The 22,652-nt window shown below is 39.5% G+C and overlaps 2 protein-coding genes across 11 annotated transcripts in view; one reads left to right on the forward strand and one right to left on the reverse strand.

The window, feature by feature from the left end:
• RPAP2 (RNA polymerase II associated protein 2) overlaps nucleotides 1–7,458 on the reverse strand; it is an 85,396-nt gene extending 77,938 nt beyond the window's left edge. For 7 of the 8 annotated variants that reach the window (XR_004484630.2, XR_007479032.1, XR_007479031.1 and 4 more), the window contains exons 1-2: nucleotides 7,322–7,452; nucleotides 6,536–6,581 (exon numbers count right to left, since the gene is read on the reverse strand). Coding sequence is in view for 4 of the 8 variants with exons in the window: in XM_004263024.4 (XP_004263072.1) it covers nucleotides 6,536–6,581; nucleotides 7,322–7,394 (119 nt within the window). In the remaining 4 variants the exon portion in view is untranslated. Of the gene's footprint in view, nucleotides 1–651; nucleotides 758–6,535; nucleotides 6,582–7,321 lie in introns of all 8 variants that reach the window. The other variant, XM_049714361.1, reaches the window with a different exon arrangement.
• Nucleotides 7,459–7,475: 17 nt separating this feature from the next.
• Nucleotides 7,476–22,652, forward strand: part of GLMN (glomulin, FKBP associated protein) — a 42,620-nt gene continuing 27,443 nt past the window's right edge. For 2 of the 3 annotated variants that reach the window (XR_004484629.2, XM_004263023.4), the window contains exons 1-7: nucleotides 7,476–7,575; nucleotides 8,397–8,472; nucleotides 8,903–9,028; nucleotides 13,070–13,189; nucleotides 14,456–14,564; nucleotides 15,991–16,231; nucleotides 17,742–17,844. Coding sequence is in view for 2 of the 3 variants with exons in the window: in XM_004263023.4 (XP_004263071.1) it covers nucleotides 8,434–8,472; nucleotides 8,903–9,028; nucleotides 13,070–13,189; nucleotides 14,456–14,564; nucleotides 15,991–16,231; nucleotides 17,742–17,844 (738 nt within the window). In the remaining variant the exon portion in view is untranslated. Of the gene's footprint in view, nucleotides 7,576–7,979; nucleotides 8,000–8,396; nucleotides 8,473–8,902; nucleotides 9,029–13,069; nucleotides 13,190–14,455; nucleotides 14,565–15,990; nucleotides 16,232–17,741; nucleotides 17,845–22,652 lie in introns of those variants that run through there. The other variant, XM_049714401.1, reaches the window with a different exon arrangement.

The following is a 22,652-nucleotide window of genomic DNA, read 5'->3' on the forward strand; positions in this document are numbered from 1 at the left end:
AATCAGAAGTGACTGGAGAGGTAAAAGAGGATTTCGGCTGTTCTTGTGAGTAAAAATTTCTTTGTGCTAATTCTCAAAAGTTAAGTAGTGGCTGGCCCAGTCTGACAGGACAGAGTCATATTTGCAAAGAAGTATTTACTTACTTTTGTTGTAAAGTCTTATTAAACAACTATATTGATATGACTATATAGTTTAGGAAAACAACAATCTTCCTAGGAGGGCTGGACCTTATCCTCGCACCAGTGGGACTCTGTCAGCCTTTGCTGGCCCCATGAATACACATTATGAATATAAAAGCAGAGGCTATCTGATCAAACAATGGCCCTAGGACAGTGGTTCTCAAGTCTAGCTGCACTTTAGGATCATCTGATGAGATTTTTTAAAAAGATACCATGCTTAGGTCCCACTGCAGGCTAATTAAATCACAATCTTTGAGGACGGGGCCTGGTTACTGGTGTTTTCTTAAGTGTTCCAGATAATCTTAGCGTGTAACAGGGCTGAGAACCACTGCCATGGGACCAAAGATACCAACTATCTTGGTGACTTATTTGCTCCTTTCCTACACTACTTTCTTCTTGCCTACCAGAACAATATTTGCTGCCCTCTTGGACATTGACTAGGCTCTCATACCTGGACCTAGAATGTATTCACCTTTTCTCCCTTCCTTCACTGACTTCCAAGACTTTAGACTCTAGTTCCTGGCCTGGAGCAATATGTCTTACAAAAACAATTTGGAGAAATGACACAAGATTGCCAGCTGGGGACAAATAGGGACATTAAAACAAGAAGAAACTTGCAATTAACACCTGTTCTCCCACCATTTCAGAAAGACCAATCTTACGTCAAATATGTAAAAAAGACATGGACAGAGATTAAAAGACAGTTCTTTGTATTGAATATATATATTCAGCTTTATGACAAACATTATTTTATTTTTCTCATTTTGCTGCCTACCACTAAAAGCTATGTCATATACTAAGATCAGAACAGAATGTACATTAGGAGTTGCTAACTTAAGCAGTTAATCACCTCAACGTGCAGGAACAGCCGCACTCCTTAACTGATGGATACCTACAGCTGTATCCCATGGATAGCCCTGTCTCACTGCTGCTCTCTAACCCAAATGACAGGTAGTGTGGTGTACAGCAGTGGTTCTCAAACTTTTTGGTTTCAGTGCTCCTTTATACTCTTAGCTTTCGCTTATATAGATTATAACTGTTGATACTTACCATACTAGGATTAAAGGTGAGAAAAATTTCAAGCGTTCATTTATTAATTCATTTAATAGGAATGCACCCATTACATTTAACATATTTTTAAAAATCAATTTATTTATTATTTATTTTTGGCTGCACTGGGCCTTTGTTGCTGTGCACGGGCTTTCTCTAGTTGCCGCGAGTGGGGGCTACTGTTCGTTGCGGTGCATGGGCTTCTCACTGCGGTGGCTTCTCTTGTTGCGGAGCATGGGCTCTAGGTGCACGGGCTTCAGTAGTTGTGGCACATGTGCTTAGTAGTTGTGGCTTGCAGGCTCTAGAGCACAGGCTCAGTAGTTGTGGTGCATGGGCTTAGTTGCTCCGCGGCATGTGAGATCTTCCTGGACCAGGGCTCGAACCCGTGTCCCCTGCATTGGCAGGTGGGTTCTTAACCACTGAGCCACCAGGGAAGCGCTTAACATATTTTTAAATGAAAAATTTATTGTGAAGAGAGGAATTGTTTTATATTTTTGCAAAGCTCTTTAATTTCTGGCTTAATACTATTCACCTGGATTGAATGTAGAACTATTTTTCAGTTGGAATAAATTTATGAAGGATCACTCCTTTCAACAACTAGTTGGCTACCCCAAGGATTTTTAATTGTTTCATCATCCTGCGTGATCTGCTCAAAATACATTTCAGCTTATCTATATTCTTCAAATCATAGTGCTTAGAATAAAATATAATCTCAAGCTTGTGGTCAGATCCATGTTGAAGAGAGTTGCAAATTACATTGTTATAATTATTAACTAAACTTTACTTTTGTATTTGGTTGGCCAAAAGGTTTGTTAGGTTTTTTCCATAAGATGGCTCTAGTAGCACTTAGTTGTCTTTAACTTCATTCGAAACAATTTTGTTAGATTGTATGTGACAGCTGTCATATCAGCTTACGTTAAAAAAAAAAACATCAAAATTGGTGAATTTTTGTGTAGCCATTTTAACACTGAAGATGGAAGAAAAAAGCAACGTTTTTGGCATATCATGCTTTATTATTTCAAGAAAGGTAAAAACACAACTGAAACGCAAAAAGATTTGTGCAGTGTACGGAGAAGGTGCTGGGACTGATCAAACGTGTCAAAAGTGGTTTGAGAAGTTTCGTGCTAGAGATTTCTCACTGGATGATGCTCCACAGGTGGGTGGACCAGTTGAAGTTGACAGCAATCAAATTGAAACAATAATTGAGAACAATCAACATTATACCACTCAGGAGATAGAAGATACACTCAAAATATCCAAATCAAGCCTTGAAAATCATTTGCACCAGCTTGGTTATGTGAATTGCTTTGATGTTTGGGTTCCACATAAGTTAAGTGAAAAAAACCTTCTTGACCAGAACTTCCCTGGTGGCGCAGTGGTTAAGAATCCGCCTGCCAATGCAGGGGACACAGGTTCGAGCCCTTGGTCCGGGAAGATCCCACATGCTGCGCAGCAACTAAGCCTGTGCACCACAACTACTGAGCCTGCGCTCTACAGCCCGCAAGCCACAACTATTGAAGCCTGTGTGCCGAGAGGCCGTGCTCCACAACAAGAGAAGCCACTGCAATGAGCAGCCCGTGCACCACAGCAAAGAGTAGCCTCTGCTCACCGCAATTAGAGAAAGGCCGCGCACAGCAATGAAGACCCAACACAGCCAAAAATAAATTAAAAAAAAAAAATACCCTTCAGAAAAACAAAAAAAAACCCTTCTTGACTGTATTTCCGCATGAGATTCTCAACTGAAACGTAATGAAAACATTCTGTTTTTTTTTTTTTTTTTTGCGGTACGTGGGCCTCTCACTGTTGTGGCCTCTCCCGCTGCGGAGCACAGGCTCCGGATGCGCAGGCTCAGCGGCCATGGCTCACGGGCCCAGCCGCTCCGCGGCATGTGGGATCTTCCCGGACCGGGGCACGAACCCGTGTCCCCTGCATCGGCAGGCGGACTCTCAACCACTGTGCCACCAGGGAAGCCCAAACGTTCTGTTTTTAAAACAAACTGTGATGGGCAATAAAAAGTGGATACTGTACAACAGTGTGGAATGGAAGGGATCACGGGACAAGTGAAATGAAACCACCACCAACCATACCAAAGGCCGGTCTTCATCCAAAGAAGGTGATGTGTGTATGGTGGGATTGGAAGGGAGTCATCTATTAAGAGCTCCTTCCAGAAAACCAATTAATTCCAACAAGTACTGCTCCCAATTAGACCAACTGAAAGCAGCATTCGGAATTAGCCAACAGAAATCTCATCATCTTTCATCAGGATAACACAAGACCGCATGTTTCTTTGATGACCAGGCAAAAACTGTTACAGCTTGGCTGGGAAGTTCTGATTCATCCATCCAATTCACCAGACATTGCACCTTTGGATTTCCATTTATTTCGGGCTTTGCAAAATTCTCTTAATGGAAAAAATTTCAATTCCTTGGAAGACTGTAAAAGGTACCTGGAACAGTTCTTTGCTCAAAAAGATTAAAAGTTTTGGTAAGATGGAATTATGAAGTTGCCTAAAAAAAGGCAGAAGGTAGTGGAACAAAAGGGTGAATAAGATGTTCAATAAAGTTCTTGGTGAAAATGAAAAATGTGTCTTTTATTTTTACTTAAAAAACTGAAGGCACTTTTTGGCCCACCCAATAATATTTCCTAAAGCCAAGTCACTATAATCATGCTGCTCCACAGGAGAATACTCTTCAAAACAGATCTCAAATTTATCTGATTTCTCCACTCCCAAATGATCACTATCCCTAACATCTTACAACTTTTAAAACTTAAATTCTTCTACTTTATTAAAGTTTTCCCATTTGCACTTAGAAAATCTGAATTTCTCACCATGGCCTACCAGGCACTGTTTGAATAGAACCCACCTCTAACCTTTTCCTATGCTGCTTTCTTCCTTTGCTCAGAATGCTGCATACCACCCTCAGCATCTCTTTTTTTTAAAATGACTAAGCTTTTTCTTGTCACACATATTGCCACTTCTGGCTGGCGGTCTCGCCTCACTACTCTTGGTCTGGTAAATGCCTACTTAGCCTTTAGGTCTCAGTTTAATTATTACTTTCTTGGAGAAGCCTTTCCCTGAAAACCTACCACCCTTCCTGCCAACCTCCAGCTTTACTGGACCCCGGTTTCTAGTTCCTCCATCACAGTCTTTTCCTTTATAGCACTTATCATAATTGGTAATTATGTATTTATTTGTGATAATTTAACTGGTATTTCTCTGTTCCACTAGAAAGGAACTGTGTGTATTCTGTTCAAAATCATATCCTCAGGGCCTCTGAAACCACACAACTCCCAGAAGAGAACACAGTCAGAATACTCTTTGACATAAAAAGCCCAGAGATGAACCCAAACACGTATGGTCACCTTATCTTTCATAAAGGAGGCAAGAATATACAAGGGAGAAAAGACAGCCTCTTCAATAAGTGGTTCTGGGAAAACTGGACAGCTACATGTAAAAGAATGAAATTAGAACACTCCCTAACACCATACACAAAAACTCAAAATGGATTAAAGACCTAAATGTAAGGCCAGACACTATAAAACTCTTAGAGGAAAACATAGGCAGAACACTCTATGGCATAAATCACAGAAAGATCCTTTTTGACCCACCTCCTAGAGAAATGGAAATAAAAACAAAAATAAACCAATGGGACCTAATGAAACTTAAAAGCTTTTGCACAGCAAAGGAAACCATCAATAAAACGAAAAGACAACCTACTGAATGGGAGAAAATATTTGCAAATGATATGACCAATAAGGGGTTAATACCCAAAAATATATTAACAGCTGATACAACTCAATATAAAAACAAACAAACAACCCAATTAAAAAATGGTCAGAAGACCTGAATAGACATTTTCCCAAGGATATATACATGGCCAACAGGAACATGAAAAACTGCTCACCACTGCTAATCATCAGAGAAATGCAAATCAAAACCACAATGAGATATCACCTCATACCTATCAGAATGGCTATCATCAAAAAGTCTACAAATAACAAATGCTGGCGAGGATGTGGAGAAAAGGGATCCCTCCCATACTGTTGGTGGGAATGTAAATTGGTACAGCCACTATGGAAAGCAGTACAGAGGTTCCCTAAAAAACTGAAACTAAAACTACCATATGATCCAGCAACTCCACTCCTGGGTATATATCTGAAGAAAATTACAACACTAGTTTGAAAAGATACATGCCCCCCAATGTTCATAGCAGCATTATTTACAATAGCCAAGATATAGAAGCAATCTAAGTGTCTATCAACAGATGAATGGATAAAGATGTGGTTTATACATGCCATGGAATACTACTCAGCCATAAAAAAGAATGAAATTCTGCAATTTGCAACAATGTGGATGTACCCAGAGGGTATCATGCTTAGTGAAATAAGTCAGACAGAAAAAGACAAATATTATGTGAAATCACTTATATAGAGGACAAACTAGTGGTTACCAGTAGGGAGACAGCAGGGGGAGGGGCAAGACTGGGGTATGGGACTGAGAGATACAAACTATGTATAAAATAAATAAGCAACAAGAAGGTACTGTACAGTACAGGGAAATTTAGCTATTATTTTTTAATATTATTAATATTATTTTATATGGAGTGTAATCTACAAAAATATTTACTCTCTATGTTGTACATCTGAAACTAATATAATATTGTAAATCAACTATAGTTCAATTAAAAAAATTTTTAAAAATCATATCCTCAGGGCCTAACACAAATCTGGCATGTCTTACATTTAGTAAATAATTTTTGAAAGAATGAGTAAATTAAGGCCAAAGCCAATACTTTATAAAGTGATACCTTATAGATATGTATACTTTAATCATCCTTATAGACTATATCTATTCTAAAAACCTTTTTGACAGGAGATAAAGCCTTTTTAGGAGATGCCTATAAACAGTACAGGACAACTTTTTGCTGAAAATATGGACATGATGTAAACAAACAACAACAACAAAAAAGGTTTCTTGGAGTCTCTGGCATATAATGCAAAAAAAGGAGACTATGTGAAGAGATGAAAAAAAAGTACCTGGTTAATTCAGGAATGTTTATTCCCATTGACATCTTTCTACAGATACTCATACCTTCACCAGCAATCTAAAAGTGTCCATTGGACTTTCTTAAGGTGTGGAGTAGGTAAAATAACAATCTATGATAGAATTTATCGTACTTCCCAGATCTTCCCCTTCTCTCAAAATAACTTTCTCTGAGGTAGCACCCATTATTGTTTTAAAAAATGGTTCAATTAATATGTGATTAACAGATAAGTGAAAGCAGCTGTCTGAGTAGTTCTCATACCTTTTAGAAGCATCTTTTTGTTTCAAGGCACTTGTCTGCTTAGTACCTACAATTAAAGAAACAAAAAACAGTAGGTCAAGTCTACACAAACACACCAGGTTACAGGACAGATTCTTGCCCAAATAAACTGTAGACCATCTTTTCTTCTTTTCCACACATTTCACTTCCAATTCTGTGTGAAAATCAAATGAAATGGGAAGGGAATCCAATTTGGTTTTGCAAACTGATTATTTTTCTTGGTTAAAATGTATCTCTCTCAGGATTGATTTTTCTTGTATCACAGTCGCATAGCTAAGCACTCCTGAAAGCCCGAGATCTGGGTACTCCTAGGGGCAACCGCTCTCCGTCCCCCTAAATGTTCGCTCCCGGGCAAGAGGGGTCTGACACCTCAGAGAACCAGGGCACCAAAGCAGCAGCACATCTGGAAGAAGAACCAGTGCCTGAGTCGAGGTCAGCTGCACTCGGCCTACCGACGCTGCCCTGGTCACTTATCCACTCTGGCGACCCAAGCTGCAGGCTCCCAGGACCTCTACTTCTCATTCCCTCAGAGCCTGGAGCACAGCCCATTCTGGGGGAAATCTCGAAACACTAGTGTAAAGAGGTGGGGGTCTGGCCGAAGGTCTTTCCCAGAAGGCCAGAGCTCGGCGTTGGGAATCTCCCGGCCTTCTCTGCCCCGAAGACCTCCTCCCCTGGGGCAACCTTTCGGGAGCGCCCCGCACGCCTCAGTCTGGAATTCTGTCGGGGACCAGTTCTCAGTTCCAAACGTAGGAAGGCCCTTCTTCCTACCTGCGACGTTTCGGGAGGCGCGAGGACCCCGGGCCTTACGGCCGGCAGAGACCTTCCCGACCCAGTCGGCCATTGGCAGCGTCGTCGGCGTCGGAACCGGCCCAGGAGCCTTTCCCCTAAGACTCCGCCTCCCGTCGCGTAGCGCGGGGCGGGGCCGGCTGGGGTGGGGCGGGGCCAGGAAAGCGGCCTGCTCTGCCGGAGGAGGAGGAGGAGGAGGAGCAGAAGGAGAAGGAGGGCGGCGAGAGGCCTGGCGGGTAAGTGGGTGTACCGGGGGTCCCGGGCGGCCGGGGCTCGCGGTGGACGGTGAGTCTCAGAAAACCCGGCGCCCCCGCGAGGTCTGGGGCCCGAAGTCCGACGCAGGCGGGAACAGGGAGAAATGGCTTCCCTTGGATGCCGCCTGCACGCGCGCTGGGGTTTTATCCGCCTTGGAGCGCGCTGCTGTGAGGATATTACCGACCCCCCGCCCCTCCTGCGGGGCGTGGAACGGGCCTTCCCTCCGGGGGAAACGATGGCCCGTGGGAACGCAACGGTGTTGTCCTGAGGGCGGCCTGTTGCCTTGCCTCCGTGCGATACAGTGATTTCACTAGCTCGATTGATTATATTGGGGGGACTACATCTCGTACAAATGCCCTGGTCACACTTGGCGGTGGAGGACATCTCAACTTTCACCCCCTCCGGGTGAGCTGTGTTGCACTCCATTTTCTGTCAAGTGGGTTAAAAAATAAAAAATTCCCTGATGATTAGAACTGATTTCAGGCCCACCTTTTGGAGAAAAAAAGACTGCCTTTTTAAGCCCTTGTAGTCCAAATTTGAGCTGCCTCTTGGGAGTGCACTAGAGGATTTTTTTTTCCTTGAGTTTATCTTTCAAAATTATGCTCCAGGGAAACTTAAAAGATGAAACAGGAGGCTTTTCTTTCTTTAAATTTTCTTAGGCTAACATACTAACTTTCAGTAAAACCATTTCAGCTTTAAAACTTTCCATTTTCTTTATTGTATTTATTAATAATCAGAATGAAACAACTTATTAATATTTCAATATAGTATTACTGATAGTTAACAGTTTGTCTTATGTTAGTACATTTCAGCATCAAAACTAGGAAAAACAAGAAGGAATGGCTGTGGAGGAATTTAATTCCATAATAAAGAGATGTGTAAGTAATGTTTTCTTTTTCTTTTTATGAAGTTAAATAATCTTTCAAAATATGGGCAGAGCACAGATTACTTTTAATTACATCTGCAGTCACTCAAATTGTTAATCTTCTTTAATCCTTGCTTTTTTTGACCTATGAATAAATAGCATGAAGGCAGGAAGACAGATTGGAGTATGTCACTTGGAGAAATAATCTTTATAATCTTTATAATTTACTGATCCTTCTCATAGATTTCTTTGGTACAGTGGATTTCAAGATGATTTATTAAAGTATTTTTAGGCTTATCCTAATTTTCATATATACACTTATGTGCACCTTATCTAGAATTTAAACATTTCTTTTTTTAGAGAGAGATAAAATAAGTCAAGTAGTTATTGAATTTTCATTTGCTTAAAATTACTGTTTTTTTTGTTTATTTTGTTTTTGCCAGCAAATCCTAGAAGAGCAAGACTTCAAAGAGGAAGATTTTGGCCTGTTTCAGTTAGCAGGCCAAAGATGCATAGATGAAGGGCACATAGATCAGCTATTAGAAATTATTCAAAATGAAGAGAATAAGGTAAGTATAATCTTTGTATGTACTTTTCAGTCTTTACTAGGAAGAGAATAGCCACATGATGCTATTATTCATCCATTTATTTTTTTCAGCAAACATTTAAGAATCAACTTAAATTTCCACAGTAGAAAACTGTGGAAAATAAAAAGGAATTAGGACTAATTATATATTTTAAGGTGCTTACAGTCTGGTGGAAGAGATAAACATGTAAAGAACTAGCAATAGGAGGCAGAATAAACAGATACTTTATATCTGTTAACTCATTTAGCTTCTCCAGAGTAAGTGTTATAGTTGAAATGTAAGTAAAATGCTTTAGAAGAGTGGGGATTACTTCTGGTTTAGAGATCAAAGTGGTATTTGAATTAGCAATTTACATTGAGAAATATAAGTATCAGCCAGGCTACATATTCATTTTTGGTCATCAGCACATTCTTTTCCTTCAGCCAGGTGTATATGGGAAACCAAATATTAAGTAAGATCATATTTTGGGAGAGCTGGATGACCTTACTGGCCAATATCATCCAGCTACAATTGTCTGAGAAATCATTCTGCACAATGAGAAAGGATGTTTTTGGGATCAGGAACAGCTGGGACACAGTGTTGACAAACTGCCTAATTTTGTGTCTTTGAACCCCTCCCCCATCCCCACCCCTCTTCTTATATAAGGGAAGATCATCTTCTTTCCAGGAACATAATCGTTCTTCATTTATAGTCCTATTTATTTATACAGAAGTTTTCTTTTGGGGGACTTCCCTGGCGGTCCCGTGGTTAAGACTCTGCGCTTCCACTGCAGGGGGCGCAGGTTTGATCCCTGCTCAGGGAACTCTGATCCCCCATGGTATGCGGCATGGCCAAAAAAAAAAAAAAAATTTTTCTTTGTTGATATCACAATCTAGTCATGCTGGCCTAGGATTATATCCAGGGCACCTTGATTGTATTTAGGAGATTACTAAAACTTTTTAATCATACATTGTTATAGAATCTCTTACTAGTTCAAAGGTCTTATCCCTTTTTATTTATATTTTTTTAAATAAAAATTAGCACATTTTATTTAGTACATTTGTTTTTGATATGTGTTTATAATACCTTTGTAGCCCCAAATAAAATAAATTTAATGCTTTCTTTAACTCCTTGATTTTTCCCAATTGCATTCTCAGAGGATTATCTTTGAGAGTACCTTACTTTTAGCTAATAATAAAATTAATAAAAGTTAATAATATTTATTGAGATCTACTATGTGCCAGGTGCTGTCTTAGGTGCTTTACATCTTTTAACTCACTTAGTCTCTCCTGAATCCCGTGAGATAGGATTTTCTAGATAAGGAAAGAGTCACTGAATGATAAGTGATTTGCACAAAAGTATCAGCTTTTATGTGGCATCAGGCATTCAGACCTGTGCAGCCTGTTTCCAGAGCTCTTAACGATTCTGCTCTGCCTCTGGTTAGCACAGTGTAGCACTTGAAAGGAAGTTTTAGAGTAGAAGAGAGAGGACTGATTGTGAGGTGGCAAAGGTGATGGGGTTTCTAGCCTCTGAGAAGACAATACATCCTGAACAGAAACGGGTAACTTAAGGAGGAGAGAAAGTTCCCTGGCAGAGGACAAATAAGTTGGCATTGTTTGGCAACGTTGAGTTTAAGATGCAGCAGGCAATCGAAAAGTAATGTTTAGAGCTCAGTAGAGAAATACAACATTAAGATGTAGATTTGTGTGTCACTCTTAGAGATTAGGTGATTGTGATAGACTTAAGCATAGTGAGGCCTAGCCTTGATAGCTTGAGGATCACCTTTGTAATGTGGTCTTCTAAATTTAAAGGTTCAGATATTGATAAGACAGAGTTTAAAACTGCACCTTAGTTTACTTGCAGGTGACACAATCAAGATTGATCAAGATTTACTATTAATCTGCTTTGTGTAAAAAAATTTTTCTTTAAGTCACAGGAATGGTAGTTTGTCCTAAGACACTACAGTGCAGGGGTTTTCAACATCAGCACTGTTGATATTTAGTAATTTGGAAAAATTATATGTGTTATAATAATATATAACATAAATTCCCGATTAGTAAAGACCTAAATATTAAAAGTCAGGCCACAGAAAAGATAGAAGAAAACAAGACATAATATCAGATCTTTGGAGAGAGGATAATTTGTCATGCTTAGAAGTAATAGACATAATTCAACCTGTGTTTGTGGAACATCTGTTGTTTTTTTTTTTGCGGTACGCGGGCCTCTCACTGCTGTGGCCTCTCCCGTTGCGGAGCACAGACTCCGGACGCGCAGGCTCAGCGGCCATGGCTCACGGGCCTAGCCGCTCTGCGGCATGTGGGATCTTCCCGGACCGGGACACGAACCCGTGTCCCCTGCATCGGCAGGCGGACTCTCAACCACTGCGTCACCAGGGAAGCCCTGGAACATCTGTTTTGTAACAGGCCCTACTCTAGATGCTGGGAATAGATACAGTAATGAACAAAAATCAGTGCCCCATATGGATCTTAAATTCTAGCAAAGACAGATAAATCATTTAGTAAGTTGGAAAGTGATAAATTCTATAGAGAATAATGCAGCATGATCAGGGGGATGGGTTGTGTTGGGTGAAATTGCACAGAAATTTGAAGGAAGCAGAGACAGCCCCACGGTAAGCTATGGGACTGTCTGGGTAAGAGTGTGCCAGGCAGAAGAAAAAACTAGTGCAAAAAAAATATTCAGAGAGATCAATGGAAGCTATCCCATTAGATAAAAAACATGATTGTTTTGCTATTTGTTTAAAAAAAATCAATTTAAGGCTTCATTTTATGCCATGTTTCCAATGTAAATCTTACTGAATAAAAAGAAAGGCAATATATGTGTGTGTGTGTGTGTGTGTGTATATGCGTATATATGTATATATATGTGTATATATGTGTGTATATATAAGTATATGTGTATATATATTTATTTTTTCTAATTTAAATGAGTATTTATGTATCTCAAGGGAAAACCGTTTTAGACCTAAAAGCACTAGAAAAGGGACCAAAGAAAAAAAATCACTGTATTTTGCTGTATAAAAAATTAGGACAACCAAAAAACCAAATGACAATTTGTCGTAAATACAGTGAAGTGAATATTAACATATAGGGACCTCATGCAGGTTGGTAAGACAAACACTAAAACTTCCAGTTGATAAATAAAGATGTAAACAGATAGCATCTCCTCTTCTGAACTATGTATCCACATACCCTGACATTTTTCTGTTGCTAGTTCTCTAGGACATGTTAAGTCCTAGCACAATGCTGTTTCTGAGCCTTGAATGTATTTCCCACCTATCTATGCCTGATAAACTTCTGTTTCTTTAACAAGCCTTAGCATAGCTATCACCTATTCTGGGAAGCCTTTCTTGCCTTCCCCAGGTAGAAGTGACTATTCTCCTGCTATACTTTAGCATTTAAATTAATTAATTAATTAATTAATTTTTGGCTGCGTTGGGTCTTCGTTGCTGTGCGCGGGCTTTCTCTAGTTGCAGCAAGCAGGGGCTGCTCTTATTGCAGTGCGCGGGCTTCTCATTGCGGTGGCTTCTGTTGTTGCAGAGCACGGGCACTAGGCGCACGGTCTTCAGTAGTTGTGGCATGAAGGCTCAGTATATGTGGTTCATGGGCTCTAGAGTGCAGGCTCAGTAGTTGTGGCACACGGGCTCAGTTGCTCCTCGGCATGTGGGATCTTCCCAGACCAGGGCTCAAACCCGTGTCCCCTGCATTGGCAGGCGGATTCTCAACCACTGCGCCACGAGGGACGCCCTAGAGGAACTATTTAAAAACTGGGAAAGACCAAATTACCTGGTTAAAAGTAAAGACCCATTTGCCTTTCCTCAGTGAAAGTATTAAAAACTATTTTAGAATGCTGTTACCTGTTAACAGCCAACCCTAGGAAGTCAATGGTGAGATGTTCATGGATTCACTTGCCTCATCTTTCCTGTTTTAGAGGAAATTGTCAGCTCCTCCAGGTTAAGAAAGCTCACTGTGAGAGTCCTGTAGATGGCAGTATTTGCTTTATTGTACTATGAAAATGTTTTTACAGGTCATCATTAAGAATATGGGCTGGAATCTTGTTGGTCCTGTTGTTCGATACCTTTTATGGAATGATAAGGAACATGATAAAAGAAAGTATTATTTTCTGATGCTTGATTTATTGGTAAAGGTAAGTTAACACAACTAGATTCTCTTTGTCACAATACACAGCAATGTTTTATAATTCCCTTTAATGTTTTTGGTGAGAAAGCTTTTAGTTCATGAAAGTATAGGTGGGAACTCTTTGGAGAAAAGGCCCATCCTTATTTATTGGATGGGCCAGTCCATTTCATTTTTCCCAGATTTTCTGGATGTAAGAATTATCTGACCTCATCTTAGACCCACTGATTCAGAATCTTCAGAGAGAGGCCTAAAAAGCTCTATTTTTTAAAAAGTAGCTTATTGTTCAGATGTGAAATTCATGCTTTAAAGAGGTAGTTTCAGACCACACTGATGTTTTGGCAACGCTGGAACTAAAATCAAATATGAGTGTTCTTTCCTCTATGGTATGTTCCTTAAAAGAATATGAAAAACCTAGAATGCCAGTGATAACAGAGGAAATAAGAGTAGGAAATAGGTTAGTGGTGACTGACAGCCTTAGGTAGACTCTGAGTAAAAGGTTAATAGAGTTATAAGCCAAAAATGATGGTTACAAGAGAGAAACTCTAAGAGAAAGGACATAAGAAGCCACTTAGAGGTCACTGTAAATAGATACAAATATGTACTTGAAAAGAGGGAACTCCCTAGATATTAGTTATTAACTATGAGAGCTTCTAGAGAAACAAGGCAAGTGAGGCGATAAAATATAACCAGTCAGAAAGCAACGCAAAGTTTTGTCTGTTCAGGAAAAACAAAAGAGACTTTACACTCATCTAACTACCCTAGCAGTATGAGACAGAAAGATCCCACCTGCTGGAAGCCCTGGGAGACAAAGGCAGCCTTCAGAGTAGACAGGCAAAGCTCAGAGGAAACCTCAGCTCTGGTGTTCAGGCTCTCCTTTCCCCTATTTCTCTAACTTTTCCATTAGTCAGGAATTTAAGTCTCTTAAATGTAGTTGTCCATTGGGAGACCCTTGACTTCTTGCTTTCACAGAATCTCAGACTCTCTGTTTTGCTAGTGTATTTTTTTAAATTTAATTTTAACTTTTTATTTTATATTGGAGTATAGCCGATTAACAATGTTGTGATAGTTTTGAGTGCACAGCAAAAGAACTCAGCCATACATATACATGTATCCATTCTCCCTGCTAGTGTATTTTTTAAAAACTTTTTATGAGGTGTTTTACTGTTAAACAAAAATAATTATACTGTCTCAGTATATGCCTTTTAAAAATAATAATCATGTGGCTTTAAATACAACTTGTATTAAACAGGTTCAATTGTGAATATTTTTATAGTTATGTAATCCAAAGGAATTATTGTTGGGTTTGCTTGAGCTGATTGAAGAACCCTCTGGAAAACAGATATCCCAAATTATTCTTCTTTTACTTCGGCCATTACAAACAGGTAATGAGTATATTGACATCTAAGTGTTTCTTGTTTTATTTGTGTAAGTGCCTTGATATTACTCCAAGATGTCAACACTATAGCAAAGTTTATGCCTAATTATTTTTTTTATATAAATTTATTTTTTTATTTTTGGCTGCGTTGGGTCTTTGTTGCTGTGCGTGGGCTTTCTCTAGTTGCAGCGAGCGGGGACTACTCTTCGATGCAGTGCAGGGGCTTCTTATTGCAGTGGCTTCTCTTGTTGAGGAGCACAGGCTCTAGGTGCACAGGCTTCAGTAGTTGTGGCTCATGGATTCTAGAGTACAGGCTCAGTAGTTGTGGTGCACGGGCTTATTTCCTCCGCAGCATGTGGGATCTTCCTGGACCAGGGCTTGAATCTGTGTCCCCTGCATTGGCAGGTGGATTCTTAACCACTGCGCCACCAGGGAAGTCCCATAGTTTATGCCTAATTATTTAGTACTCTGCTTAAACTAGTAATAGCAATGCGAGTTTGAATCCTGCTACTCATAGAAAGTTGGCAATACCTGGCACAGAGATGGTACCCAGTAAATATTTTGTTGAATGTCATGCTCTTTTTCATGTGCTTTGTTGTGACCTATAGTTTTTGCTTAACCTTCCTATCTGCAGCTTATATTTAGAATTTTTCCTGTAAACATATTTAAAGGATTGCCTCTGCAGTGCTCAGTTTGATAGCATTGTGGTAGTCATGTATCTTAATTAAGAACAGTATCGGGCAGGGCAATGCTCAGCCTTTGCTTTAGGAGGTTGGGATTGGGAATAACAAAGGTACTACTGAACAATGAAACAAGTGTGGAAAGAAAAGTTTCCATAACTGAGTGCAAAAACAGTATTGATAAGTAATGGACTTTGGCAACCAAGGCAGACAGTATTTATGCATGGGAAGAGACCACTTTTTCATTTTATAACATACATATAACTCAGAGTCTGGTAGAAGGACCCAAAATCAGAAGCTAGAGTAAATTTATTTTAAATGTGAATTCCCAACAGCTTTGTATAACTTGAAATATTTAAAGTCTTCTAGAAAAAAATCTAATACTACTGCCTTTCATTTTTACAGTGCTTTATAGTTTACAAGACACTTGTTCCTATTTTATACTTATAACAACCAAAAAATATGGAAAGAAGTGTTTTCGTTTTAAGTATGTAACCTGTGGTGTAAACATACCTGAACAAAATTTCATGGCATCTGTTGTAAAGTGCCATGATTGTAAGATGCTCCATTATTTTATGAACCCCTAAGAAGGAAAAAAATACTGCCAGTTAAGCTATGATATGTCATCCTGATATCAGAGTTGTCAAAATATGGGGGGGAAATATGTGTTGTACTTCTGCATTTATTGGACTTCTCCCATGTTTAGCATACTTGATGAGGCTGCCTCAAGTAACAACTTGGTCTCTGTTTTAGTGATTCAGAAACTTCGTAACAACAAGGCATATTCAGTTGGATTAGCATTGTCTACGCTTTGGAGTCAGCTGTCTCTCCTTCCTGTTCCATACTCAAAAGAACAAATACAAGCAGATGACTATGGCCTTTGTCAGTGCTGCAAGGCCTTAATAGAGTTCACTAAGCCTTTTGTGGAAGATGTCATTGATAACAAGGAAAGCTCAATGGAAAATGAAAAATTAAAGGATGAAATACTGAAATTGTAAGTATATTTTAAGAATAATTCATAATGGACTTAAGTGATAGTTCAGTTATTTTATGTTTCTTTGTTTTATTTGTTTGCAATGGAAATTTAAATCTAGTTTCTAATTTTGAATTTTAGAAGAATATGGAGTTCAGTTGATATAACATGGGCATTTAATGAAGCATCGATATTTTAAAAAAATGAAACCAAAATCCATTTGTTTAGTTTACTTATATTCTTCTATGGGTTGCCTTTACTCGCCATGGTAAGTGAATAATAGCAGTGAAGGAAATAGATGGGTGTAGCGCAAAGAATCTGGTTTTCTTCAGGGGAATTATGTTTTTACTCTCCCTTTGAAAGCAGCAGAAGGTGCACCAGACAGCTGAACTTCCAATTTGACAACAAAAACAGTAGCAGAGAACCCAGTAGCATTCACTCCAGGGGTACCGTAGACCAGCAGTCCCCAACCTTTTTGGCACCAGGGACCAGTTTCGTGGAAGACAATTTTTCCACGGATGGGGAGGGGCAGGAGGTGGGGGATGGTTCAGGCGGTAATGCAAGTGATGGGGAGCCATGGGGGGTGATGGGGAGCGGCAGATGAAGCTTTGCTGGCTCACCCGCCGCTCACCTCCTGCTGTGCATCCCGGTTCCTACCAGGCCGAGAACCAGTACTGGTCCGTGGCCCAGGGGTTGGGGACCCCTGCTGTAGACTATGTATGCACTGTTCAGTATGGCTGTCAAGCACTTGACATATGGTTAGTCCAAATTTAGTGCTCTAAGTGTAAAATCCTCCCTGTATTTCGAAGACTTGTTATTAAAAGAAATACTAAAATACCTCAATTTTTATACTGGTAACATATTGAAATAATGTTTCTGACATATGGGTTAATAAGAGAAATTATTTAAATTAATTTTTCTTGTCTCTTACTACTTTTTTAATGTGACTACTAAAAAATTTTTAATTATATATGGGGCTTTAATTATATATGAGACTCTTAGGTAGTGCTGGACTGGATTATATTGAACAATATGGACCAGTAATTTTATTTTTAAAATTTTGAGACTAAAACCACTGTTAGCTTTCTATTTTGTCAGGTTAGGACATTAAAGCATTTTTTACCATTTATAAAACCCATTATTTCAGGAAAGAAAACATATTTTAACTAAAATAGGTAAGGCTTAATCACAGAATAAATTTGATTTTCTAAATTAAACAAATATAGCTTTATGAAAAAATTACTGCATTGTCCTGATTTTCCTTAAACTAATGAAAACTACATATACACTAGCACTGGTCCTAAGATAAATATTCAGTATCCATTGGTATAGTCCAGACATGGAAGTGACTCTCTGCATTGAATCTAGCAAGGTATTCTCATGCTCTCCCCATTACTAGTAAGAAGGATCTTATATCACCAGTTTTACAGGCCATTGGGTTATTGGTGCTTATGTTATTTTTCATGTGAAAACTAGGTATTTTATACTTAGGAAGTGCTGTATTCATCATTACCCATTTCTTAAATTTTAGTTGTTTCAGAAGCTTGAAATGCCCTTTGCTGACAGCACAATTCCTTGAGCAGTCTGATGACACTGGAGATGATCCTTTAAGGTGTTTTGCGTCTGAAATAATAGTAAGTACAGCTAATTTAATGTTATAAAATCTGCTATAATCTAAAATATTACCTGCTGTATTCTCATATACTGCACATGGGCATGTAAATTGATACATTTATTAATAAAGCAATATGTATTTTTTATAGAATATAGATAAAAAGATGAAAAACGAACAGCAATAATTTCGATAACTAGATATAAATAATATTAACACCTGTATTGGAAAAATTTACAGTTCTCCTTTTGTGTCTTTTTCCTTTACTTTCACTCAGAACACTTCACTTCTGGCATTTCTGGTCACAAAATGTGTGGGGGTTTTATCTTTTCTTTCTTTTTTTAAAAAATAAATTTATTTATTTATTTATTTTTGACCCAACCCCCGTGTTGGGTCTTCATTGCTGTACATGGGCTTTCTCTAGTTGCGGCGAGCGGGGGCTACCCTTCATTGTGGTGCGTGTGCTACTCATTGCGGTGGCTTCTCTTGTTCAGAGCACTGGCTCTAGGCGCGCAGGCTCAGTAGTTGTGGCACACAGGCTTAGTTGCTCCACCGTATGTGGGATCTTCCTGGACCAGGGCTTGAACCCGTGTCCCCTGCATTGGTAGGCAGATTCCTAACCTCTGAGGGAATCAGCCTACCAATGCAGCCACCAGGGAAGTCCCATTGGGTTTCTTTCCCACACGAAACAATTCTGCTGCACCAGCTGGGTGTCCTACAGTTAAACTCAATTTTGACACTAACTACCTGGAGATAGTATCAGATTCTGCAGGTTAAGGGCTCAGTCCCATGAGGCTGCTCCCTATTTCAGATGCCAATTGCTCGTGTTAGGTCCCCAGGTTACCCACAACTTCTGTTTGACTTGGCTACAAATCAGAGGTTCCATGACCTCCTCCCCTTTGGGTTCGATTATTTGCTAGAACGGCTCACAGAATTAAAGGAAACCCTTACTTATGTTTACTAGTTTATTAAAAGATATGATAAAGGATGCAGATGAACAGCCAAATGAAGAGATAGAACAGCCAAATGAAGAGATAATTGTACATAGATCAAGGTCTGGGAGGGTCTCAAGTGCGTGAGCTTCTGTTCTCATGATGTTGGAGTGTGTCACGCTCCCAGTATGTGGATGTGTTCGCTAACCTGGAAGCTCTCTGAAACCCATACTTTGGGGATTTTATGGAGGCTTCCTCATTTAGGCATGATAAGATATTAACTCCATTTCCAGTCCCTCTCCCCTCTCTACAGAACTGAGGGATGGGGCTCAAAATTCCAAGCTTCTAATCATGGCTTGGTCTTTCTCATTACCACCCCCCATCCAGGAACCATCTTAGTGCCCACTCAGAGTCACTTTAATAGAACAAAAGATGCTCCTAATGTCTTATCATTTAAGAATTTACAGAGGTTTTAGAGCTCTTTGTCAGGGACAGGGTTAAAGACAAACGTTAGAACGAGAGATGTTCCTAGTGCTCTTATCACTTAGGAAGTTATAAGGGTTTCAGGAAAAAAAGAAAAAAAAGGGTTTCAGGAGCCCCGTGCCAGCAACCATTAGCAGAGACCAATATATATATTTTTTCTGTTATTTCACAACACCTTCCAGACTTTTTTCTGCTCTAATACTTATAAATAAATAAATATATACATATATAATTTTTAAAAAGATCCTATCATATTATATAGTTGACCCTTGAACAATGCCCAGGGGGTAGGGGCACCACAACTCTGCTCAGTCAAAAATCTGTGTTTAACTTACAGTCAGCCCTCTGTATCCTGAATTAGAAATTTGAGGAGGGATAGGAGGAGTTAGGAGAGGAGATTCCAGAACTTTAGGGGAAATAGCTTCTGAGGATGAGAGATGATTTGGTAACTGATATAAACAGATACATAGTTTAATGGGGTTAATGCTGATGGTCAAGGTAGCGGTAAAGAGGTTATGAGTGATAAAGAGGGATTGGGGAAGGGATTTTCCCAGGAGCACATAAAAGCCTGGGGCCTCTTCATTGTTGCCAATACTAGAGTACAGTGTAAACCTCTGGATCCAATATAAACAGCACCATATATGATATATGTACTCCAAGATGTCTATGAAAGTTGGAAACTGTTAAGGATTTTAAGCCTGGGAGTGATGTAATCAAACTGTTTTGAGTTCATCACTTTATTGGAGGATGAACTTAACTAAGAGTGGAAGTAGGGAGATGGGTTAGGTGTCTTTTGGGAGTTAAGTGATAATGATGAGAGCCTGAGTATGGAAAGAAGAGAAGGCAGATTTGAGAACTTTATAGGTAGATAAAATTAGCAAACTTTGGTAATGGATTGGATTTAGAAGAATAGTAAAAAGGTTGAGTTATGGACAAGGTTTTTTGCTTAGTTAACAGGACAGGTGAAGTTACCAATAATTAAGATAGAGAATACACAGCAAGCAGTAGGGGGTTTTTTACTTAAAAATTTTTTTTTATTATGGAAATTTAAGACATTCATAAAAATAGAACAATATAACATACTCTCATGTACCTCCTGCCCCGCTTTGACAATTATCAACCTTTTTGCCAGTCTTGTTTTATCTAGCCTCCCTCTTTTTATTTTGAGTTGATAAGCAATGTAAAGTTAGTTTATTTTTTTTTTAATTTTTTAAAATTAATTTTTATTGGAGTATAGTTGATATACAATGTTGTGTTAGTTTTAGGTGTACAGCAAAGTGATTCAGTTGTACATATACATATATCCACTCTTATTCTTACTCTGTAATAGGCCATTACAGAGTACTGAGTAGAGTCCCTGTGCTATACAGTAGGTCCTTGTTAGTGATCTATTTTATATATGGTAGTGCGTGTATGTCAGTCCCAATCTCCCAGTTCATCCCTCCCCCCCACCCCCAGCCTCCCTCTTTTTTTGCTGTAGTATTTTATAGGAGGTCTAGATATATCATTTCATCTGTGAGTCTTTATGTATGCTTCTCTAATTGGTAAAGACTTTTTAAAAAACATAACCACAATGCCATTATGACACCTAACAAGATTAACAATAATTTCTAATATATGTATCTCTAATACCCAGAGACAACAGGTTTTTAAGGAGCAAATTTTGGAAAAGAGTAGATGAGATTACCCAAAGCGGTAGATCAATGTGAGAAAGGAAAAGCGTTCAGGACTGAATCCTGTAGGGTACCAGCGCTTAAGATGAGCCCACCAAAGAGACCAAGAAAGGAGAGTCAAAGAGGTGATGAAAATATCACAGAAACTGGGGTAGTAGAGTTCAGGAAGAAGGAAATGATTGCTACTGTTAAAAGCAGCAGAGATAGTCTGTAGAGTAGGAGTTGAAAAGCATCCGTTGGATTTAGGAAGTAAGATGGCATTGATAATCTTAGCAAGAGCAGTTTGAGTGGAGTGTGGGAGACAAAAATCAGTGGACTAGATAAAGGAGTGCATGAAAAATGAGAAAAAGGAGATGACTAGTATAAGCTATTCTTTAAGAGTTTGGATGAATAAGGAAGAAGAGAGGCAATAGAGAAGACACAGCCTTAGATTGGAAGGTAACTGGGGGAGACAGGAGGTGTGAGCATGTTTATAGACTGAAGGGGTGGGAACCATCACAGGGGGAAAGAGAAGTATTATGGGATAACTGAAATAATGTGGCTCAAGGAGAGCAGACAGCTGGGCATGGGATTGAGGATACCTGGAGAGGAAGAGGGAAGAGCTGGTATGTAGGTAGAAAAATTTGTAGCAGAAATGGAGTATTATAATTGAGGGAATTATATTATTATTATAATTATTAATATTATTATAATTGAGGGAATCAGACCCACTGTCCTCAGATCCCTTAAGAATGAGAGGTGGAGGGCTTCCCTGGTGGCGCAGTGGTTGAGAGTCTGCCTGCCGATGCAGGGGACATGGGTTCGTGCCCCGGTCCAGGAAGATCCCACATGCGGCGGAGCGGCTAGGCCTGTGAGCCATGGCCGCTGAGCCTGCACGTCCAGAGCCTGTGCTCCGCAACAGGAGAGGCCACAACAGTGAGAGGCCCGCGTACCGCAAAAAAAAAGAATGAGAGGCGGAAATGAGGACTGAACAAGGGGCTTCAGGAAACTGGTAAAGGTTTGGAATATTGAGTGGAAAGAAAAGAGAGGTAGAAGACGAAGAAAACATTAGTCAGTAGTGCTAAGCACTTGGCGACTGTGGTTGGAGACCACAACTATAGTGATAATACTATTTTTCTGTGATTTTTCTCAAGCAGTACTCAGCTACCTGGGTGTAGAAGTAGAGAAGGTGGTTTGTAGCTGTTTTTCCAAGGCTGGCATTTTATTGGGTAGACGTAGCTAACGGAAATATAGGGTGCAGATAGTTCAAATAACTAATAGTACATTGGTTGGTTAGGGAAAGAAGGGGATTAAGAGGGGACAGATGGGTAGGTTAAAATGAAGGCATAACAAGACTAGAGAAGTTAGAGGTAGATGAGTAGGTTGGCATGTGGTCAAAAAATGAGATGCTGGAGTTTAGGTATCTAATATGGAATAGCTCCAAATTTTGATAGAGATCCAGGATTGAATTAGGTGCCAAAACGGATTAGAAATTAAGGTCATTAGAATTTAGTGGTCAGAAAAACCATGAGGCTGGCCTGTTACAGGAGTTATCTACATGAACATTCAATTTTTCTAGGATCATAGCAGGAGTTGGATAGAGAAAAAGGATGTGAGCAGGTACCAGTCTTCCGTGAACATGGGGAAATGACCAGGAAGTCAGCATATGACAGAGATGAGGACAGATAAAGGGCAGTATGGCACCTGCCTCAAAGGAAAATGTGCTTTTGCCTGAGAGTGCAGGAAGAACCAAGATAATACTA

This window comes from Orcinus orca, chromosome 1 (assembly GCF_937001465.1).
Source record: "Orcinus orca chromosome 1, mOrcOrc1.1, whole genome shotgun sequence".
Classification (NCBI taxonomy): Eukaryota; Metazoa; Chordata; class Mammalia; order Artiodactyla; family Delphinidae; genus Orcinus; species Orcinus orca.